The sequence below is a fragment of the Lepisosteus oculatus genome, chromosome 27 (genome assembly GCF_040954835.1).
Source record: "Lepisosteus oculatus isolate fLepOcu1 chromosome 27, fLepOcu1.hap2, whole genome shotgun sequence".
Classification (NCBI taxonomy): Eukaryota; Metazoa; Chordata; class Actinopteri; order Semionotiformes; family Lepisosteidae; genus Lepisosteus; species Lepisosteus oculatus.
In genome coordinates this window covers 1,267,192-1,288,702 of record NC_090722.1, presented here as the reverse complement: position 1 = coordinate 1,288,702, position 21,511 = coordinate 1,267,192, and the positions used below count along the sequence as shown (strand labels likewise).

The 21,511-nt window shown below is 43.3% G+C and overlaps 1 protein-coding gene across 1 annotated transcript in view; it reads right to left on the bottom strand.

Annotated features, from left to right (window-relative positions):
- Nucleotides 1–37: 37 nt before the first annotated feature.
- The window catches only part of LOC138225247 (maestro heat-like repeat-containing protein family member 1), a 39,564-nt gene continuing 18,090 nt past the window's right edge, over nucleotides 38–21,511 (bottom strand). The window contains exon 5 of the mRNA XM_069184776.1: nucleotides 38–152. Within this exon, the coding sequence (XP_069040877.1) occupies nucleotides 107–152 (46 nt within the window). The 3' untranslated portion in view covers nucleotides 38–106. The remainder of the gene's footprint in view (nucleotides 153–21,511) is intronic.

The following is a 21,511-nucleotide window of genomic DNA, read 5'->3' as shown; positions in this document are numbered from 1 at the left end:
CTTATAGACCATAGACCATAGACCTTATCCTCAGGGTTTAGGAATCACGGCGACAAGAACTGAAATTGAAGCCCAGTGCTTCAGATAGTCATGAGCTGGATTAGTACTAATACCAGCAGTGACATCCTCCAGTAGTGCAGGTCAGGGGTGGTCTAAATTAGATAACGAGACAAATAGTTTCATTGCAAAGCTGAATGTTTGGTTACTCTTGCTCTTTGTCATGAGATATTTTTTTTCATTTCAGATTTGATCTCCCAGATTAAAGATTACATTTTTCTGAGCACTTAGAGGAAAATATCTGGGCCCTAGACTGAAATATTCCAAGTCCAGTCTTGTTTTCTCAGTTAATGTCATGTGGGAGAGGATTAGTGATAATTCAAATCTATGAAAGCACAAGTTCCTGCATTCAGAATGGGGAATTAATGATACTGTAGCTCTTAAAGCACTTAATTCACGAGTGACCATTTGAACAGCACAGTGGTGTGGATTAAGAACTGCAGCCTCACAGTTCCTGGGGTTGATGTCCAACTGAATTTCCTGCTGTGTGGAGCTTGCATGTCTTCCATGTGGATTTTCTCTATGGGATGTAATGGAAAGTTACTGAAAAAAAGTGTTTTATCCTAAATATGTCTTTTTACGGGCAGAGCTGTGTTGTAAAAGCAGCTGGATTCTTAGAACAAAGTGTGATTGTACCCAGCGAGTCAAGGCCATGGGATGTTCTAAGAATATGTTGATCTCCGTCCCAGCAAAAAGGCGATGGGTAACTGCACGTAGCTGTCTTTTCTGTCCTAAGCCTAAGACCTATAAGGACTGGAAAATGACTGTCTCGCCTGTCTTTGTTTTACCAACCTACCATAATGAAGTAAACAAGTTCAGGTGTTGGATCAGCTAAGTGTATAAAATAAGGGACCTTTTCCTATTTTACTTTGAAAATCAGCTCTCACTTGCTGCACAGACTGGTGGTTGCTGTTTTTCCCTATTGCGCAATATGAATAAATGCATTACTGAGTGAATGAGAACACCTCTCCTGACTCGTCTTTGATAAAATTCCAAGACAGGGACCAGTTTGCTGCCAATTTAGAAAGGCATCCTGGCTTTTCAAAATAGTTTACATGGATGTAAAAGGTTATGTCAATGATTAAAAAATTGCAGCTTAACACACACAGCAACAGTGTAACGAATGATACAATAATAATAATACTATACATACAGTACAATCAGTACAGTGAGAAGTGCACTACGAAGAGTTACTCACAGTCCATAACACACAAAGAACAGAACAGTACACAAATTGCACAATATAAATATGAATATAAATGTATTGCACTGGTCCCTGGCATATATTGCCCAAAAACGTCTTTAAACGGGAAAAAGAAAAAGAACAGCTGGATCAGTTTACTGTTCAGTCCAGAAACAGGTCCCTGTCAATGTTGCCTCTGCCCAGACACACAGTGGATGCGTTGTACAGTCTTATGGCAGAAGGCAAGAATGACCTCCGGTAGCGCTCCCTGTCGCACCGTGGTTCGATCAGTCTATTGCTGAACGTGCTCTTCAATCTCACAAGCATGTCATAGAGGGGATGGGAGACGTTGTCCATGATGGCCTCTACCACTGCGTAGAAAATGGCACTCGCCACCACCAACTGATAGAACATATGTAGCATCTTTCTACATACATTGAAGGACCTGAGCCTCCTCAAGAAGTAAAGTCGGCTCTGACCCTTCTTGTAGATGGCCTCGATGTTCTTAGACCATTCCATCGTCAATGTGCACTCCCAGGTACTTGTACGAGTCCACCATCTCCACGCCACTCCCATGGATATAGACAGGAGTATGTTTGACGCTTTTCCTCCTGAAATCTACCACCAGTTCCTTCATCTTTGTTACATTCAATTGCAGGTGGTTCTCCCCACACCACTCCACAAAGCTGCTGACCTCTTCCTCTGCACTCTTCCTCCTGCCCATTCTTGATACATCCCACTGTAGCGGCAAGGCTTATTAAAATACAAATATAAATATTAAAAGCTGAGATTCTCCAGCAACCCTAATAAATGGCCATCTCTTGCGCCTTACTGTCTGGGAGAGTCTTATTCAAAGTTGTTTACAACCCTAAGGTCAGAGTGCATTGTTAACCATCCTCAGCCAATCAGGAACTGGTAGGGCAGGTTAACCCCACATGGGTCTCGAATGCCCACAGAACTTTCAACCAACGAACGACCGTAGTTCCTCCAGGTAAAATAGGCAGCACAAGGCTTCCTCGGGGCGCCTCCCGGACATTCTCAGACTCAGGTCCTCCTGGACATCCTCAGACTTAGGTCGGACCACCACGTAACGGCCAGTGTGTCCGAGAGTCAGAACTTCACTTCAACAAGTGAACTACGGTCAGAACTGTGGACAGCTGAATCTGTGGATTCAGGACTTGCGCTACATCAGGAACGAACCGGTCTTCTTCCTGTCTAAAGAGTGTGACCTGCTTGGACCCACAGTCACTTTTCTCCTGTGGACAAACTCTGCTAGTTTCAGCCAACACTAACTAGCCAGTCTTCAGAGAACATCAGCAGAACACCGCAGCAGAAATCTCTCCCACTTTTCTCTCGCTGAACCAGCACTGCCTGGCACCGAGCCAGAGAACGCCGATTGGACACAGCAACAAGCCTGCAGCTGTTTGTGTCCGCGGGAGATCTGAATCCACACAGATTGGATGAGTATTCAACATTCTGCATTACAGCTCGAGAATTCAATTGTTACCTCAACCTGAGATTATATCAATTTAATTCCTATGAGTGATGTACTTGCTTTTGAGTATCTAGTGTAGAAGTTGTAATCCAAGTTTATTTACATAAAGGTCTAAATGAATGATATACTGAACGTATGTCCCTCTTGGTTTGTAACTCTTCATGACTGAATATATACCTTTTGTATTCTGCTAACCCTCACAATAAGATCTGTTATGTTTATATGCACATTTTATGTATTAATAAATGTATTGTGGTGTATTAGTATCCGTGTGTGCGTTGCTGAGTATCCCTCTGGGTCGGTCTTATAATAGCCATCAAACAATCATTTTGTGACTTAATGCTACAATTAATAATTGTCCCAGTAAATGCACAAAACCCCTACATTTATTGGTGTCTCATGAGAGGATGCCTACCCCACAATTGCACAATTGCAGCACATCTGAGAACATCTGCAGGTGGCATGACTCTGAGTTGTATTTAAAGTCCAAAGTATAGAGGGTGAAGCGGAACGGAGAAAGAACTGTCTCTGAGGAGCCCCTGTGTTACTTACTACCTGTTCAGACACACAGTTCTGAAGTCTCACAGACTGTGGTCTGCCTGTCAGATAGTCAGTGATCCACAAGATCATGGAGGCACCGACTTGTATCTCCTCCAGCTTCCTCCTTAGAAGTAAGGGTTGGATAGTATTGAAGGCACTGGAGTCAAAAAACATAATCCTTACAGTGCTGCCAGCCTTGTCCAGGTGTGAGTAGGCCCTTAGCAGCATGTAGATGATTGCAACCTCCACACCAAAACTGGGCTGGTAGGCGAACTGTAGGGTGTCCAGTGATAAACTATCTAGAGATCTCAGGTGGGATAAGACCAGCCTCTCCAGTGCCTTCATGACATGAGAAGTCAGCTCTACTGGTCTGTAGTCATTGAGGACAGAGGGGCACCCTTTCTTTGGTACCGGGACCAGGCATGATGTCTTCCAGAGCACAGGGACTCTCTCCAAGCGCAGTCTCAGGTTGAACAGTCGCTGGAGCACTCCACTCAGCTGATCCGCACAAGCCCTCAAAACTCTGGGACAGACGTCATCTGGACCTGTGGCCCTACCGTGGTGAAGCCTCTTCAGCTCCTTCTTCACCTGGTCAGCCGTGATGGTCAGCCTGGCCTGGGGGATGTTGCTCATAGCGCTGTAGGTGCTGCAGGTGTTAATGGCGGAGGTGTTGGAGAGTGGCAGCTGTGGGGGATGGGGGGGTGAGTAGCTGTCGGGGGTTGTAGCTGTAGGCGGCCATGATTGTGGGGGATGGAGGAGGTGTTGGGCAGTCGCAGCTGTGAAGGCTTCGGGAGCATGGGGCTGTGAGGGGATGGGTGTTGAGCCACAGAGGACCCTGAATCAAACCTGTTAAAAACTGGTTCAACTTGTTGGGCATCTCCAGGTTCCCCTCTGTTGCACCCCCAGCCTGTTTGAAGCCAGTGATCTCTCACATGCTCCTCCATACGTCCCTCACCCTACAGCTTGTCCTCTACCTTCCTCCTGTAGGCGTCCTTGTTCTCTCTAAACTTCTGCTTTAGCTCCCTCTGTACACCTCTTCCTTATCCCCCCTCCTAAAGGCTCTCTTCTTATCATTCAGAAGAGCCTTCAGGTCGCTGGTGATCCAGGGTTTGTTATTGGAAAAGCAGTGTACGTCTTTGGTGGGGATGGTGTTGTGTACGCAGAAGTTAATGTAGTCAGTGACATAGTCCATCATGTTGTCTATGTCGTCCCCATGTGGGTCGCACAGCACATCCCAGTTGGTAGCCTCCAGACCACCACGTAGATCCTCCATAGCCTCCTAAGACCATCTCCTCACAGTCCTAATGCCCGAGGTTGGCGCTGGACAATAGGCGTGTATAGTGGTGTAAGCAAGACAAGGTTGTGATCTGATCTGCCAAGGGGGGGAAGGGCTGTGGAACTATATGCATCCTTAGCGTTGGCATAAAATAAGTCCAGTGTTTTCTTTTCTCTGGTCGGGCACTTAACAAACTGGGGGAAAGTAGGCAAAGTGATGGAAATAGAGACGTGGTTTAAGTCCCCTGAAATAGCTATAAAAGCGCTAGGGTGCTTTGTTTGTAGCCTGGCTGTGACTGTGTGTTTGATGTCACACGCTGCCTCTGCGTTCGCCGTGGGTGGAATGTAAACAACAACAAAGATGGTGCATGTAAACTCCCGCGGCAGATAGTATGGATGCAGTCCTATGGCAACCAGTTCAATGTCCGGGTTACAGAAGCGCTCCTTTACATGAATATGTCCAGGATTACACCATCTGTTGTTGACAAGCAGAGCGAGCCCCCTCCTTTCCTCTTACCGCTCACGGTGCTTCTGTCCGCCCGCACCGGCTGAAAGCCGCGATGGTAACATTTGAGCCAAGTCTCGGTGAAACACATGATACTGTATTCTCTATACTCCCTCTGGCTCCTCACCAGTTCGTCCATCTTGTTCACTAAGGACCTCGCATTTCCCATAATGATCGAAGGAAGATAGGGTTTAGATCTCCTTCTCTTTGCCTTTCGCGTCACACCAGCCCTACAGCCTCGGCTTCTCCGGAACTGATGGCTTCTCTCCAGTGAGTAGAGCCGGACGCGTTAGCGCTATCAGCTGGTTCCGCCTGTAGACAATGCCTTTGTAGCTATCGGCATTGCAACCCGATAGAAACAGAGGTCCAAGTATCAGAAAAAACAAGAAAAAGTATCTCAGCTTTCCTAGCATCCATCATGTTGTGATCACAAATCTAGTTGCCGGCAAGGGTATGAAGAAAAAACACTAACACACTACCATTAACTAACTGAAAGAAACAAAAAGACAACAAAAAGACACAGAGCTGCTGTAGCAGGCTGCCACTAACACAGTGCCATCTCCTTAGATGCGTTGTTGTAGCTGCTTGTTACCCTGTTTAAGGTAGAAGGTCACCCCTGTCTTAAGCAAGACATCCCACTGATTCTCTCAACGTTGATCTGCCAGTCCAGATGTAAAGAGATGAGCACGTGGGGTTCAATCTGGAGCTCATACAGGACTGTGCCACAGTCATGGGATTCACAGTCTGTCTTGGATCTCCATTAACTCACTTGTGAGTTTCGGTTCAGTGCTGCAGGGGTTCAGGCAAAGACCTTCAAGCTTGTGGTGGTGGAACATCTGTTCCAGTGTGGGCTGCCCACGAAAGACCTGCTTTGATATGATTGGAGACATAAGACTTCAAATCAGCTTTCTAGATGAAGTGAAAAACAACTGAGCCGCCCTGCAGTGAATGGAACCTTTCTGAGCTGCTGTACATATCAGAAAGCACTCTGGATCCTTCTGGATTCTCTCAGAGGTTGACAGCTCAGGGGCTTCATTTTGTGTTGAATGTGGAGTTAGTCTTCTCCACAGCCTTCTCATAATGACCTGATTCTATACCAGATTTAAAATCACAGCTATTGATTTCACATGGGGTCATAAACTGCATATCATTTATTTTAATGATGGTGCTTGTTTTACAATAAAACTGAAAAAAAAAACAATTAACAAAACATCTGATTCAGCATAATCAAGTCCAATATAATAAAGTTTATAAAGTGTTAACATCATTAGAGATGAGGCAAGAAGATTTCAAATAGGATCCTGAACAGTGCTCCCAGGAGAAACAAATACAACTCAAATTGAACTTTATTGTCATATGTAACTTATACTCGTTTTTCTAAAACTGATATACTGGCAGGATGTAACACTGAGTTTTTGTCAGAGTTCCATCTCTGTTTACATCATGCTGAGTCTTGAGGAAGAGCTGCTAACAGTGTCCTGTTGTTCCTTGTCCCACTGTAGCTGCAGCCCAGAGCTCCCTGCAGTGCAGAGCACCTGACTCGTGTGCTTGTGGAGGATGTGCTGCCACTGCCTCTGCAGGATCCCAGAGGCCCTGAGCTCCAGGACTGCTAGACTCAGCCGCTGGTGTTGGGTACAGGCGGCAGACGGTGTCTTAAGAATAGCTGCTCTTGCATTGTGGAACCTGTGAAAATTCACAATGGCTGTACATCCTTTTGCAGAGCACAATCCCTGACACATGTGCTGTACCCTTTTCTTAAAAATGACTCATTTCCAAGGTTTTGAAAAGGAGACATTAATTTGGAAAACATTGGCAGAGTATTTAATATTTAAATGATTAATTAAAGATTTGCCATTTGTGTACAATCACACACCCGATTCCTAGTCTCTACTTCGTCCTCTTCATCTGCTGCATCTGGTCAAGCTGCTTGGACCAGGGCTGCACTCACAGGGTTGTGTGTTTTTTCAGTCTGTGTCAAGGAGGCCCTGAAGGAGTATGTCCTCATGAGCTTTGTGGCATCCCTTCACAACCCCAGCAATCAGGTACAGTCAGAGCTGCAGTGATCTGGCCTCACTGTGCTGCCATGTGTCTGTGCTCTGTATTCTGCTGCGCCTGGGAATGTGTGAAGTACTCCTGAGGTGTGTGGAAGGTGTGAGGGTATTTGTGTGTCTCAGCGTGTGCAGACTGGTCCTCTGCAAACTAGATGTGCTGTTATTCCTGTCCTCAGGTGAAGTATCTGGAGTCGCAGGTCCTGATTGAAATGGGGCAGAAGGGCTACCTGGGGCTGGGGGCCACAGTCTTAGCTCTGGAGTACATAGTGAAGAACTGTGCCCTTGCAGATGACTCCACCCAGGTATGGCGCTGCAGTTTCCGGTTCTTTGTCAGTAATGTTCCTGAATGAACATGAAATAAAACCTTGGACTTCCTGTTGAGCAGCGCCCTGAGAACTGTCAGTCCATCCCAAGTGTTTGGCTTTACCTCTTCTTGCACAGCATGAGTATGTCCCTGCTCCACACCCAGTGGGATAATGTGTGTGTTTCTGTGTGTTCAGGTCAAGCAGAGTGTGAGCAGCAGCACTGTGAGGCAGTGCTTTGAGGCTGTGCTGGCCTGCTGGTGTGCCGATGAGAGTGTGACTGAAGTAAGTGCCTCTGTCTACAGTCTCTGCCACCTGAGACTGGGAACCTCTTCCAGCTCGATGCTCAGGCAGACTGTTGTCAAGCTTGTCTATTATCTCTTCCTGTATCCTTTCATCCTCTTTCACTGTGTTTCTTTAGAAAGTGGTGCTGCTTTGGTCGTACCTGCTGAAGTTCCTCACCTGGAGGAGTTATGAGCTTGGTTAGTATTGGGGATCAGATGGAGTGTCACAGTCCAGTCCAGAGCAAATTTGCTCCTTGGTTCTGGGACTAATGATTGCCTCCCCTGTGTGTCTGCAGCTCCTCTCTAACACACAGAGCACAGTGGCGGATGAGGTGTGGGCCTGTAGGCTCACTCAGGACACAGTCAGAGTGCTCTGCCCTCTCAGCTTCACCTCTGAGGAGAAGGTGAGTCTGACAAAAGGCTGAGCTACATGAGAAGCTGGGACTTTTACTCACTAAATGTCTTATTCCTCACCTAGTGTTGTGACGTAGTGACATAGCAGGTTTGTCTGTAATTTGCTGTGTATTAGATGTAGTAAGGTGTGTGGTTGTTCAGGCTAGATTCATTCATGTGAGCTGTGAGCTGTGTTTCCATGAGCAGTGTTTGATTGTCCAGTAGAGGAGAGAGCCCATTCAGTGTGAAATGTGCGTTCTGCGCTCTACTTCAGTGTGTTGTCTCCAGAGTGTGTTGTCTCCAGAGCTAACATGTCCTCTCAGTGCAGCTGTACAGAGCAGCCTCCTGAGCTCAGTGCTCACTGTCCTCTTCTCCGGTGTCACAGCCCTTCCTGTACCAGTGTGTCAGTGCAGCTGCCCAGAACATCTCTCAAAAGGAGACTGTGAGAGATGCGCTTCAGGACAGTCTACAGGAAGTTCATTTTGAGAATCCTGCAGAGAGAGAGGTGAGGTGATCTGTTCCCACTCCTCACACAGACTCAGGGCTTCTACTGCTTCTACAGCCATGAAAACTGTAATTCTCTGAGCGTTTTCTTTCTACACAACTGATGGACAGACAAGGAGTATCTTTGAAAATCTTCCCATCTGACCTCATACATGGAGTATGAGGACAGATGGGCAGATTTTCAAAGTACTTTTCCCAAGAGAAGCATGTTCTACAGTCTTCAGAAAGTCACTGAAAGCTGAGATTTGTTATTCTAGAAACTGACAACATATGAATGGAAAGTAAACATTATACCATCGATCTCTGGTATTCCTTTAAAGGGGAACTGTAACACATTTTATATTTAGAGCTTAGAAACTATCAGCATTGATGAGTGTATTTTAAACCACAATAAAAGTCAGATGTAAGCTGGAGGCTTTACAAGTTACTGTGTACATCACAAAATAGACAAAATTTCCAGAAATGCCCAACATCTGCGATTCAACAGAAATATTGCTCTCGACATTAAGACAGTCTAGCTGATAAACTGAGCTGACTTGTTAATTCTGAATGCAGATCACACTGGAAACATCTTTCTATGTCTGCAGCACAACCTATTCACTGAGGTACGTATTCACTCGTACCTCACAGTACATGTATCATTTTAGTGACTAGTGAGCAGGAAGGGCCGCTTCACGGCGCAATTCATACGAACTAACGCTCTCCCCGTGGAGAGAACAGGGGTTTGTGACAATATGGCGACTTACAGAACTTTCAAAACGTTCATGATTTTGTGGTTAATTCGATATTTGTCAATGTTTTCTATGCCGTTAATCAATTCATTTTGCTACAGAGATTTACTAACCGGTCTGAGAAACTGGGACTGCAGTTCCCCTTTGAAATTCTATTGGAAAGCTGGGCGGCGCATGAAGAACCTTTGACAGGCTTCCGTCACCTTGCCAAGACGTCACCTTTAATAATCAGCTCTTGCAGGTCCAGTCACTCGGAATGCTCCGGCTGCCACAAAGAGCACTGCAGCAGATCGAAAGGTATTGCCCAACACCGTTTCATATTTGCAGATGTTCAGGTGCAGGACAGCATTACTCTGCTAAACTGCCACGTGGCACAGTGAATCCTTAATGTGCCATGTATCTAACACACAGTAAATCTTACTTTTATAATTAAAATTAAATGTCTATTACTTATATCTGATGTACTGATATGTGACCATCTTTGTGTATTCTTTCAAGTTAATTGAATTAAATTAAGTCGGGAAGAATGTATCTGAATCTTATGTTAAGAAACGCCACATCAATTAAACAACAGCTGAGAAGTTTAAAAACATTTTAAATAACGTTTCATGCACAGTGTCACCCCCTTCTTGCAACGATCTGGTTCATGCTCGGAAACTTAAGAATATCACACTCATAACACTCATTGGATGAATGAGGAGATACAGTACTTCAGCTTAAGAGAAATTGTCGCAAATCAGAGTGCTTACTGAGAAATCCTAAACTGCAGGTTCATTATGACTTTCTGAGAGAACAGATTTCCACCTACAATACTTCCATAAAAAGGGCAAGACAGTTGTACTTCTCTAATGTAATTAACAAACACAAAGATAACACTAAAGTACTTTTTCCCCCACTATAGACAGTTTAATAAACCTTACTTTTTCTCGTATTTTTTCTTATGATGTATCTTCTATAAAATATGAAGATGTTTGCAATTCATTTCCAAGATAAAATTATTGATTAGACAGAATATAGCTCAGACAACAACGACGAGTCTCATCGATTGTCCTGATCAGCCACCTACATCTGTTATGACATCTGTTCTCTGTTATTAATCTTCAGACACTTAAAACTGTTACAGACATCTTCCACATGTGATCTTGACCCTGTTCCTACAACTCTTTTTAAGAAGGTTTTTGATTGTGTGTAAGATAATGTTTTTACTATTGTAAATTGCTGTCAGCTGGAGTTATTATGTTATTAGCAATTTTAGACCTATTTCAAATTTTCCTTTTTTAAAGAAAATTTTGGAGAAAGTTGTTTTTATTCAATTAAAAGAATATCTGGTCTCTAACATTTTTTTGAGTAACTTCAGTCAGGTTTTCGTTCTAACCATAGTACAGAGACGGCATTGGTCCATGTTGTGAGTGACCTGAGACTGAGTGAAGATAAACATAATTTGGTTTTACTTGATCTCAGTACAGCTTTCGATACAGTTGATCACAAGATTCTGATCAACCGACTTGAAAACTGGGTAGGTCTTTCAGGGTTGGTTTTAGAATGGCTTAAATCTTATTTGAAGAATAGATCATTTTTTGTTGCTTTGGGAAATCAATCATCAAAACATTTTGACATTTCTTGTGGAGTTCCGCAGGGTTCCATTTTAGGACCTCTGCTCTTTTCATTATATATGTTACCTTTAGGTCATGTAATTAGGAACTGTGGGATCAATTTAATAGCTATGCCGATGATATAAAACTGTATATCTCTGTTCCATCTGAAGATCAAAACTCCTTCAACAGACTAATCGGCTGTGTGTTAGATATATCTCAGTAGATGTCCCAAACTTTTCTACAGTTAATCAAGACAAGACTGAAATATTGATATTGGGTACTAAAATTCAGAAAGAACTCTTGCAGGATAAATTCAAATGTTAAATCTGTCCATGCATTTGTTACCAGTAGAATCGAATATTGTAATGCTCTGTTTAGTGGGCTTCCCAAGAAAACAATACATTCCTTACAACTTGTTCAAAATGCAGCAGCACGGATCCTAACAAAAACAAGAAAGAGAACACATATCACTCCTGTTTTGAAAGATCCTCACTGGTCACCTGTATTTTCTAGGATAGATTTTAAAGTTCTTTTACTTGCTTTTAAAGCTCTAAACGGCCTAGCACCTATGTACCTTACTGAATGTCTGTCATTATATGTTCCTATACGTGACCTGAGATCTGCAAATACTGGCCTTCTGCAGATACCACATGTGAAATACAGAATAATAATAATAATAATAAACTTTATTTTATATAGCGCCTTTAAAGGTGGCTTCTCAAAGCGCTTTACAGGATGACAATAACAATAAATAAGAAGACTACAACAATAAATAAGAAAATTTCACAAGACAGGACACAATTATAATTACAACAATACAACAATAACAATAGAGGAGACCGTGGAAGATGGTATTAAGAAGAGCAGAGGGGTGAAGAATTGAACCAGTTAAGTAAAGGCTTTTCTGAAAAGGAGGGTTTTGAGTCTGGATTTGAAGGAGTTTAGAGAAGGTGACTCTCTAATATCCTTGGGCAAGGAGTTCCAGAGCTTGGGGGCATAGCAGGAGAAGGCCCTGTCGCCCATACAATGTAGACGGGCTTGGGGGACAGTAAGGAGGGCAGAATTTGAAGAGCGGAGGTTGCGAGGTGGGGAGTAGGGCGATATAAGTTCAGACAGGTATTGAGGTGCCAAGCCATGTAAAGCCTTGTAGGTGAGCATGAGGATTTTAAAGTCTACGCGGAATTTGACCGGAAGCCAGTGCAAGGACTCCAGGATAGGAGTAATGTGAACACTTGCACTAGATCTGGTCAGGATTCTGGCTGCTGAATTTTGGACATACTGCAGCTTGTTCAGAGTAGATTTAGATACCCCAGGGAGCAGAGCATTGCAGTAGTCAATTCGAGAGAATACAAATATGTTGATCAGCTTTTCAGCCACAGTTAATGATAGCATAGGGCGTAGTCTTGCGATATTTCTAAGGTGAAAAAAAGATGTTTTGACAGTATGCTGTACATGTGGGTCGAATGTTAAGCCAGAATCGAATATAACCCCAAGGTTTTTCAATTTTGATTGGAGCTCAAGTACAGAGCCATCTACAGACAGGGTTACAGGACTGGCTTTACGAAGTTGATGGGGGGTACCAATAAGCATGACTTCAGTCTTGTCACAGTTAAGATGAAGGAAGTTTTGAGTCATCCAAATTTTTATGTCAGAGATGCAATTAGATAGAATAGAGACAGCCACATCAGTGTCGGGTTTGGTATGGATGTATATTTGAGTATCGTCAGCGTAAAAATGAAAGCTGAGGCCATGTGATCTTAAAAGCTGACCAAGTGGGAACATGTAAATGCTGAAGAGCAAGGGGCCCAGTATTGAGCCCTGAGGGACACCAGACTTGACAAGACCAATTTCAGACCTGTACCCATTGAGAGAGACAAAGTGACAGCGATCAGTGAGGTAAGACTTAAACCATTTGAGGGCAGTGTCAGAGACTCCAAACACAGTCTCGAGACGAGAAAGCAAGATGTTATGGTGAACAGTGTCAAAGGCAGCACTGAGATCAAGAAGGATGAGTATGGAAAGAGAACCAGAATCAGAAGCTATTAGGAGATCGTTGGTGACTTTGACTAGGGCGGTTTCTGTGCTGTGAAGTTGTCGGAAGCCAGATTGGAGGGGTTCGAAAAGGTTGTTTGTCATGAGGTGGTTATGTAACTGAAGTGTGACAGCACGTTCTAGAATTTTAGAGAGAAAGGGTAAGTTGGAGATGGGGCGAAAGTTGTTAAGATTGTCGAGAGCCATGTTAGGCTTCTTTGGCACTGGGGTAATAGCAGCAGTTTTGAGGACCGTTGGTACAATGCCGGTGCTCAAGGATTCATGTATTATATTGAGGACAATGGGACAGAGAGAAGAGAAACAGGACTGGAATAAAGTGGTGGGAATGGGATCTAAAATAGATGTGGTGGGTTTCATGCGCGTAACTAGTTTGTTTAGGGATGCTGAGTCAAGAAGAGAGAAGCTGGAGAGACGGGAACCAGAGAAGTTGGATGAGGAGGGAGGAGGTGTGGAAATTATATCCGTAGTGGAGAGAATGTGATGCCGGATGTTGTCAATCTTAGAACTAAAGAAATCTAAGAATGTGTTGCAAAGTTGTGATGAGGCAGGTAATGTGGTGGGGCAGTTTGGCTTGAGCAGTCTGTTGATGGTGGAGAAAAGATGTCTGGGATTGTTTTGGTGATTTTCAATGATGTGAGAGAAGTAGGTGGATCTAGCAGACTCTATAGTAACCTTATAATCAGATAAGTAATCTCTCCAGGCCTGATAATGTACATTTAGGCCGGAAAGACGCCACCTACGCTCAAGTTTGCGAGAGGCTGCCTTCATGAAACGCAGATGGTCATTGTACCAGGGGGCAGGGCGAGAGAAGGAGATGGTTCGAGTTTTTAAAGGAGCAAAGGTGTCGAGGGTAGATAAAAGAGCATTGTCAAGTAACTGTATTTTGTCCTCTAGAGGGTCAGAGGAAGAGAAACAGGATAAGGAGGACAGAACAGAATTTGCAAACCTTGGGTGATCAATTGATCGCCAGTTGCGGAAATTTACAGAGTGTGAGGGGGAAGTGTTAGAAACAGGTAATTCCAGATTGAAGAGAATGGCTAAGTGGTCAGAGAGGCCTAGATCAAGGGGGGAGCAGTGGGAGACAAAGGAGTCATTTGCAATAATTAGATCTAAGGTGTGTCCTTTATCGATTGTCCTGATCAGCTAACAGACCTACATCTGTTATGACATCTGTTCTCTGTTATTAATCTTCAGACACTTAAAACTGTTACAGACATCTTCCACATGTGATCTTGACCCTGTTCCTACAACTCTTTTTAAGAAGGTTTTTGATTGTGTGTAAGATAATGTTTTTACTATTGTAAATTGCTGTCAGCTGGAGTTATTATGTTATTAGCAATTTTAGACCTATTTCAAATTGTTTTTATTCAATTAAAAGAATATCTGGTCTCTAACATTTTTTTGAGTAACTTCAGTCAGGTTTTCGTTCTAACCATAGTACAGAGACGGCATTGGTCCATGTTGTGCATGACCTGAGACTGAGTGAAGATAAACATAATTTGGATTTACTTGATCTCAGTACAGCTTTCGATACAGTTGATCACAAGATTCTGATCAACCAACTTGAAAACTGGGTAGGTCTTTCAGGGTTGGTTTTAGAATGGCTTAAATCTTATTTGAAGAATAGATCATTTTTTGTTGCTTTGGGAAATCAATCATCAAAACATTTTGACATTTCTTGTGGAGTTCCGCAGGGTTCCATTTTAGGACCTCTGCTCTTTTCAATATATATGTTACCTTTAGGTCATGTAATTAGGAACTGTGGGATCAATGCCGATGATATAAAACTGTATATCTCTGTTCCATCTGAAGATCAAAACTCCTTCAACAGACTAATCGGCTGTGTGTTAGATATATCTCAGTAGATGTCCCAAACTTTTCTACAGTTAATCAAGACAAGACTGAAATATTGATATTGGGTACTAAAATTCAGAAAGAACTCTTGCAGGATAAATTCAAGTGTTAAATCTGTCCATGCATTTGTTACCAGTAGAATCGAATATTGTAATGCTCTGTTTAGTGCGCTTCCCAAGAAAACAATACATTCCTTACAACTTGTTCAAAATGCAGCAGCACAGATCCTAACAAAAACAAGAAAGAGAACACATATCACTCCTGTTTTGAAAGATCCTCACTGGTCACCTGTATTTTCTAGGATAGATTTTAAAGTTCTTTTACTTGCTTTTAAAGCTCTAAACGGCCTAGCACCTATGTACCTTACTGAATGTCTGTCATTATATGTTCCTATACGTGACCTGAGATCTGCAAATACTGGCCTTCTGCAGATACCACATGTGAAATACAGAAAGAGTGGAGAGGCTGCTTTTTGTTTTTATGTTTCTAAATTATTAAACTCACTACCACTTTTTATCTGGTAGTCAAGCTCGGTACATTGTTTTAAAAAACATTTGAAAACATCTTTTTAATTTAGCTTTTAGTTAAAATGGTTCTCTGTTCTTTCTATTTATCTTTCTTTTTTATTTATCTTTTATTGTTCTTATTCTATTACGACCTTCCTAATTTCTATTTCCTTTTCAAGCATAAATTGACATTGATGTTGCTTTACTGTATTACTGTGTTTTCCTTTACAACTAAAAGTATATCTCTTAATTTAAGATTTTATTTGTACGCTTGGTTTGTAAAGCACTTTGAGATGCTCTCTGTATGAAAGGTGCTCTATAAATAAAGTTTATTATTATTATCAGGAGCACAGTTTAAAAATGTACATAGATTACTGGAGGAATGCAGGAAACTAGATGATGAAAGAGCTAGGTAGAGAAGGAAAAAAACAGAGGACTTCTGCTTTATAAGGCTGAAGCTGAAATTCAAGCTCTCAAAATTACACAAGGCAAATGAAAAGTTAGGACATGGAAGTGTTAGGAATGTTTATAAAAGGCTTAGACGCAGGGATAGTAAACTTCGGACACTTGAGCAAAATGTTGTGGAATGTGAGCAGGCAGTCATTCTGAATGAACTGCAGAAAAGTGAGTTAGAGAAGGAAAAGGCACAACTAGAGAAGAGTAATGATGAATTGCAGGAACAGTTGCAAAAGATTAGATATACAGTACAAAAAAAGGAATCACAGAAGGTTGCGTATTACAAAAGGAAATGTGATTCTGAAGCAGATTTAGCACATGGGGAGAGGGACCTGAATGAGCAGGTGCAGTTCTGGCAGGGAGAATATGAAGGCTTGAAAACAGAGACAGACAGGAGAGTGAGTCACAATATTAGCACTGAGAAAAAGGAAAGTATAGTGATGCTGTAAGAGAGGCTTATATGGATTTAGTAGCAAACATGGGCATTCGTGCACGAAAGGTCTAAGATAGTCAGAATAGTTTTGGATAAATTGGTAGGTATTCAGGTCGACAGATTGCCAGGGGAAAGTTTTTGTAAATATCTTGTGTTAGAAGAGAGACAAGTTTCTAAAACATCTAAAAGAAAAACTGTTGCAAGAAAGTAATTGAAGCCTTGCCACAGATGGGACCACTTAATATGGCCATAAATATGGAACTGCAGGGACTTCTTTCCAGGAGGGTAGCAGGATGCATTTGGGACTCAGAGAGCAGAGAGGTGGTGCAAGATGCTGTTAACAGTGGAAGCAGGGATTCGGATGCAACGCTTTCTGAGAAGGAAATTGTCTACAAAATTACAAATCTAATTGGCGACAGGGCAAGTACAGAAAAAAACATTAATGAAATCCTGGCACGGTACAGAACTGATATCTTGCCTGAAATTGTATATGGATTTGATGACCTCAGTGAGACAGACAAGGCTAGGATCAGACTTATCAATGAGTTGTTCTCTGAATTGCATTTAATTGATGCCTTGGCACATGAGGCAAATGTTACACTTTCTGTCTGGGATGATTGTTGGTGGCGAAAAGGTGGGCAGTGTTAGTTTAGACTGGATGCCTAGAAGGGTTGGAGAGAGTGGTACAGTTAGATTGATTAGATCAGTGTGCAAAGCCATCCATGAATGAGGGTGTGAGAAAAGTGGCAAATCTGTACAGTTTAGATCTTTTTTGTTGAGCCAGGGAAAATCTGATCATGTCCCTCTGATTCCCTTTAAAGGAAACTGAATTAATGCAATGTTCCACAATGCAGCTAGAGTTTATTTTTTGCAAGCTGAATTGCTGGAATTCATGCATGATATACTGTAGGTGATGAAAACAAATTAATAGAAGCACTGTTTAAGGTTTTGAGTGTAGCTCAGTTGCAGGATGCAGAGCACTGGGAATTATTTGTAAGGTTGTGACAGAGCAGTTGTGGAGAGCTCTGGGAGCACGTTTTAGAAATGAATGCGAGATACAGGGAGCTAGTGTGTAAGCTGAAGGAATGGCAGGCTGATAGCAGTACGTTAGTCAGAGGTGAGGTACGCTTGTTTACCAACATGGAGGCAAATTCCGGACCTGTTCTGCAGAAGCTCACAGAATAGAGGAGCCCTGAATTATAGGACATGACTAGGCAGGCAGAGGAATTGATCCTTCCTAGTTTTGTAAAGGTGTGTTGTAGGATGGTAGCAGATCATTTGGAATATGGCAGGTACTGTATGATAAGGTTTCAGAGGAGATGTATAAAATGTTTGAATCAGCACCAAGACACATGTAAGCTATGAGAGGGACTTGGGAATCTTTGACAATTTACTTAAAATACTGGTCAGAGCAACTGCAATAGCTGTTGAGGGTTTGATCATGTTTAAGGAGAACAGGTCTTGGCAGTGGCTTGAAAAACTGGATTCTGAAAAGAAGGCAGAAGTTTTATCTCAAGCTAGAGTATCAGTTAAAGAGCAGAGGGCTGTGTTTTGGGAGAGGATGGATAGGATAAGAGATGCCAAGTTGCAGACACTTAGAGAGAAGAAGGAAAAAAAGATAGAAAAAGAAACGAGATATAAGGACAAAGGAAGTAGCGGTAGAGACAGGAAAGTATGGGGACTTTGGAACAGCGAGGAAGAAATAGATGAGCAGCTGAGGCATTTAGATGAGAACAAGAAGCTTCCTGCAGTTACAGCACAGTTGAGGTTTAGGATATTTGTGTGAGGAATGAAACATGAAAATGGAGTTTTCAATTTTTCAAAGGAGGGGAAAAGGCTTAGTCTAGAACAGCTGATTGATAACTAAAAAAGTGTTTTCAGCAGGCCAGAGGAAATCCCAGGTACATCTAGAGAAGACAAAGATTAATGTTTGGCACCATCAGGACATACTGTTGTAGAAAAGGTAGAGATTTTAAAGGATGCTTTTAAGCAGCATTTTAAGGCTGGGGATCTAGGTAGAAAAATGGTTTGTATGGAAAGATTAAGAATTCTTATGTTAATTAAACCAGAACATTTGTTAGGAAAGAGAGTTAGACATGCTTTTGAAGAGAAAGATAGGAAGGTGTGATACAAGGGCACAGTCGTTGAAATGAGCCTAGATGGCCAGGAGTATGTTTTTAAATAAATATGATGGATTTAGAAAAATGTGGTGGTTTGCTTTGTGGAAAGATTATATGAATAGTTATTTAGAATTGCTTCCTGTTAGTGCAGAGGACTTTGTAGGCAAGAAAATGGAGCACATTTGTGAGCAGTGAAGATGGGAGTGAATGCTGGTGGCCAGGCAGGGCAGTCCGTGTAAGTAGAACAGGAGACTTGTTTGTTGTGGATTGTGTAGAGGAGGGTGATTATGTTTTAGGCTTTAATTGATTATCCATTGTTAGATGATCACATGGATAATGAGGTGAGGGTTGTTGCTTAGATTTCTTAAGTTCCGGGCAGTTGCTAATGTTACATTATGTGTAAGATGCAGATAATTTTGAGGAAGACGAAAAGGAAAACATCTTGTAGCTGATGCTGATGCGCCAGGGAGGCTGGTGAAAAGTTGATCCCTGGAGCCAGCAATACGAAATTACTGCTCTATATATAATGGCTGATGTAAATAACCTCCTTGCCTTGTGATAGCTGGTTTCCAACATTGTCTATAGTTACTTGTGAGTTATAATTTTTACACTGTTGTTCATTGTTATTTGTTGGATATGTATGTTATTCAAGTACAGTTTATATCCTGTTAAGATTTATCTTATGATGTAGCCGTGCAATGCCTGTGATAATGCCTTTTTTCCCATCAGGTCCAAAGAAAGTGCATATCCTCAGAGACTCTATGTTGTGGGGCCTGGAAACACTGATGCCAGCAGAACAGGTGTGGCTGCACCCTGGCACAACACGCAGTGCCCACCAGCACCTGTACCACCTCCAGGCCCTGAACAAGGATATATTACTGATCATTAACACGGGGACCAATAACAGATCCCAGGGGGACTCCTCCTATGACATCCTTAGAGCTAGGAAAGCACTGACTGTGGCAGGAAGGAGAGCATCTCCTTGTAAGGTTCATATGGCAATTTGCTCAGTTTTGCCACGGCTCTGCGATGCCTCTTTGCTGCTGGAGCTGTGAAAGAAGCTGCCCGGGCTCTTCCACAGCTCCCCTCTCACATGGACCATGTGCAGCTCCTCAGGAGCAACAGAGTGCTTCTGCAGAACCAGCAGCCCGTTGCTCAGGCCTTTGCTGCTGATGGGCTTCATCTCAGGGCCGATGGGAAAAGGAACTTTTCTCAGTAAATTTTACATTTTATTTCTCATTATTTTAGAACTTTGATATATTTTATTTAAATAGTTGTACATTTTATTTTTTATAATTTACTTGTTTACTTTCATTTTGTGATATTTTGATTTTAGTTTGTCAGATCAAATGCACATTTGACCAAAGTCTTGTAAATTATCACTTTTTACAAGATGTGGAAAAAAGTGCAACAATTGACTCCAACGTTATTTTAATATTCATGACTATATTTGAATTCATACCTTTTATTATGCATAATAATTATTAAATGTGTAATTTATATGTACATTGTTTTGTATAGGTGAAACCTTTTCAAAATGTATAAATCATTAAAGATGATTAAAAACATTATTTTCCATGTGTAATATAATTAGGAAGTACAATAAGATCCTGCTTTAACAATGTTATCAAATGATCAGTCTAATTTGTTAAAAAATCAAAGGACTTGAAGTAAAAAGAAATGACTAACATTGTTTGATTAATTTTAAACACTAAGTTATAAATGCAGACGCGATCGGTGCCATTAGCGCTCAGTCTGTGCTGCTAGGCTCCGCCCCCTCTGTGACGGACGCAGTGGGCGGGGCGCTGTTCTCCAGCCTGACTGGGGAACACGAACCCGCTGATCTGTTTCACACCACAGGAAGAGAAGAGAAGGAGATTGTTTCTGCACGAAACGCGTGTTGTGTTTCACTGGGAGCGACAACACCCGAGATCAAAGCGTGATGAACTATTACGGAGCGGATATTGCCTTAACCCGCTGGGCTGGGGGCCGACCTCCTGCCCACAGGACGCAGGGTGCCCAAGGGGCAGCCGTTGGGGTGGAGCTGGGGTGCGAGAGTCGCATGCGAGGGAGAGGAGGAAATCATGCTGGGATTTATAGCATCTGGTGGAGGAAGGATGACGGGAGCGATTGCTTATTACCGACAGCTGAGTACAATTGAGCGTGGTTGTTGTCACCCCTCCCAAACTTTCGTTATAAACTCCATTCATGAAATTCAAGTATTTTAAAGGGTTAATTATAAAGTAAAAAACGTACAATGTACACAAACATTATAAGCTGATCACCCGTTTCTTAATGATCTAATCCCGTTTTTTATAGCGTTTAAAGTCATGCAATGTTCCAAGCTGGGACACTTCACTGTATCATATTGTAATGCCCTCGCCTGGTGGTGAGGAGGAAGCGCCCCGAGTCAGCCGGGAGGCCAGACAAGGCGGCGGCGGCAGGGGCTGAGTGTTGCGTGGAAGCGAGGCGCACCGTTGAGGACCTCTACCAGCGGAGCTGCATGGGCCTCGATCAGGACCAGCGGCAGCGGCTCCAGGAGCTACTCGCCCAGAACGAGGATCGCTTTGCGGCGAGAGATGAGGACTGCACCCGCACTGCCCTGGTCCAACACGAAATCAACACCGGCGACGCTCGGCCCATTCGCATCCCACCGGGACGCATGGTTCACGCCAAGCGCAGCTCTCTGGGGTTGGCCTCGTACTACCGGAGGTTCGTCCGGGACTTTGCCAGCATCGCTGCCCCGCTGCACCGCCTCACCGACAAGGGCCGCCGTTTCGACTGGGACTCGGGCTGTGAGACGGCCTTCGGCCGGTTGCGTGAAGCTCTGGTGGGGGCCCCCGTGCTGGCCTACCCCGACCCGTGGTTGCCGTATGTTCTCGATACCGACGCGAGTAACTCGGGGGTGGGTGCGGTGTTGGCGCAGGAGGGGCCAGATGGGGAGCGCGTAGTGGCCTACTATAGTCGGGCTTTGACTAGGGCTGAACGGAACTACTGCGTGACCCGTCGCGAGCTGCTGGCGGTGATGGCGGCGGTCCACCACTTCAGGCCGTACCTGTTCGGGACCCGGTTCCGGCTGAGGACCGACCATGCGTCCCTCACCTGGCTGCTCCACTTTAAGGAGCCGGAGGGGCAGATGGCGCGATGGATAGAGATCCTGCAGGAGTACGACTTC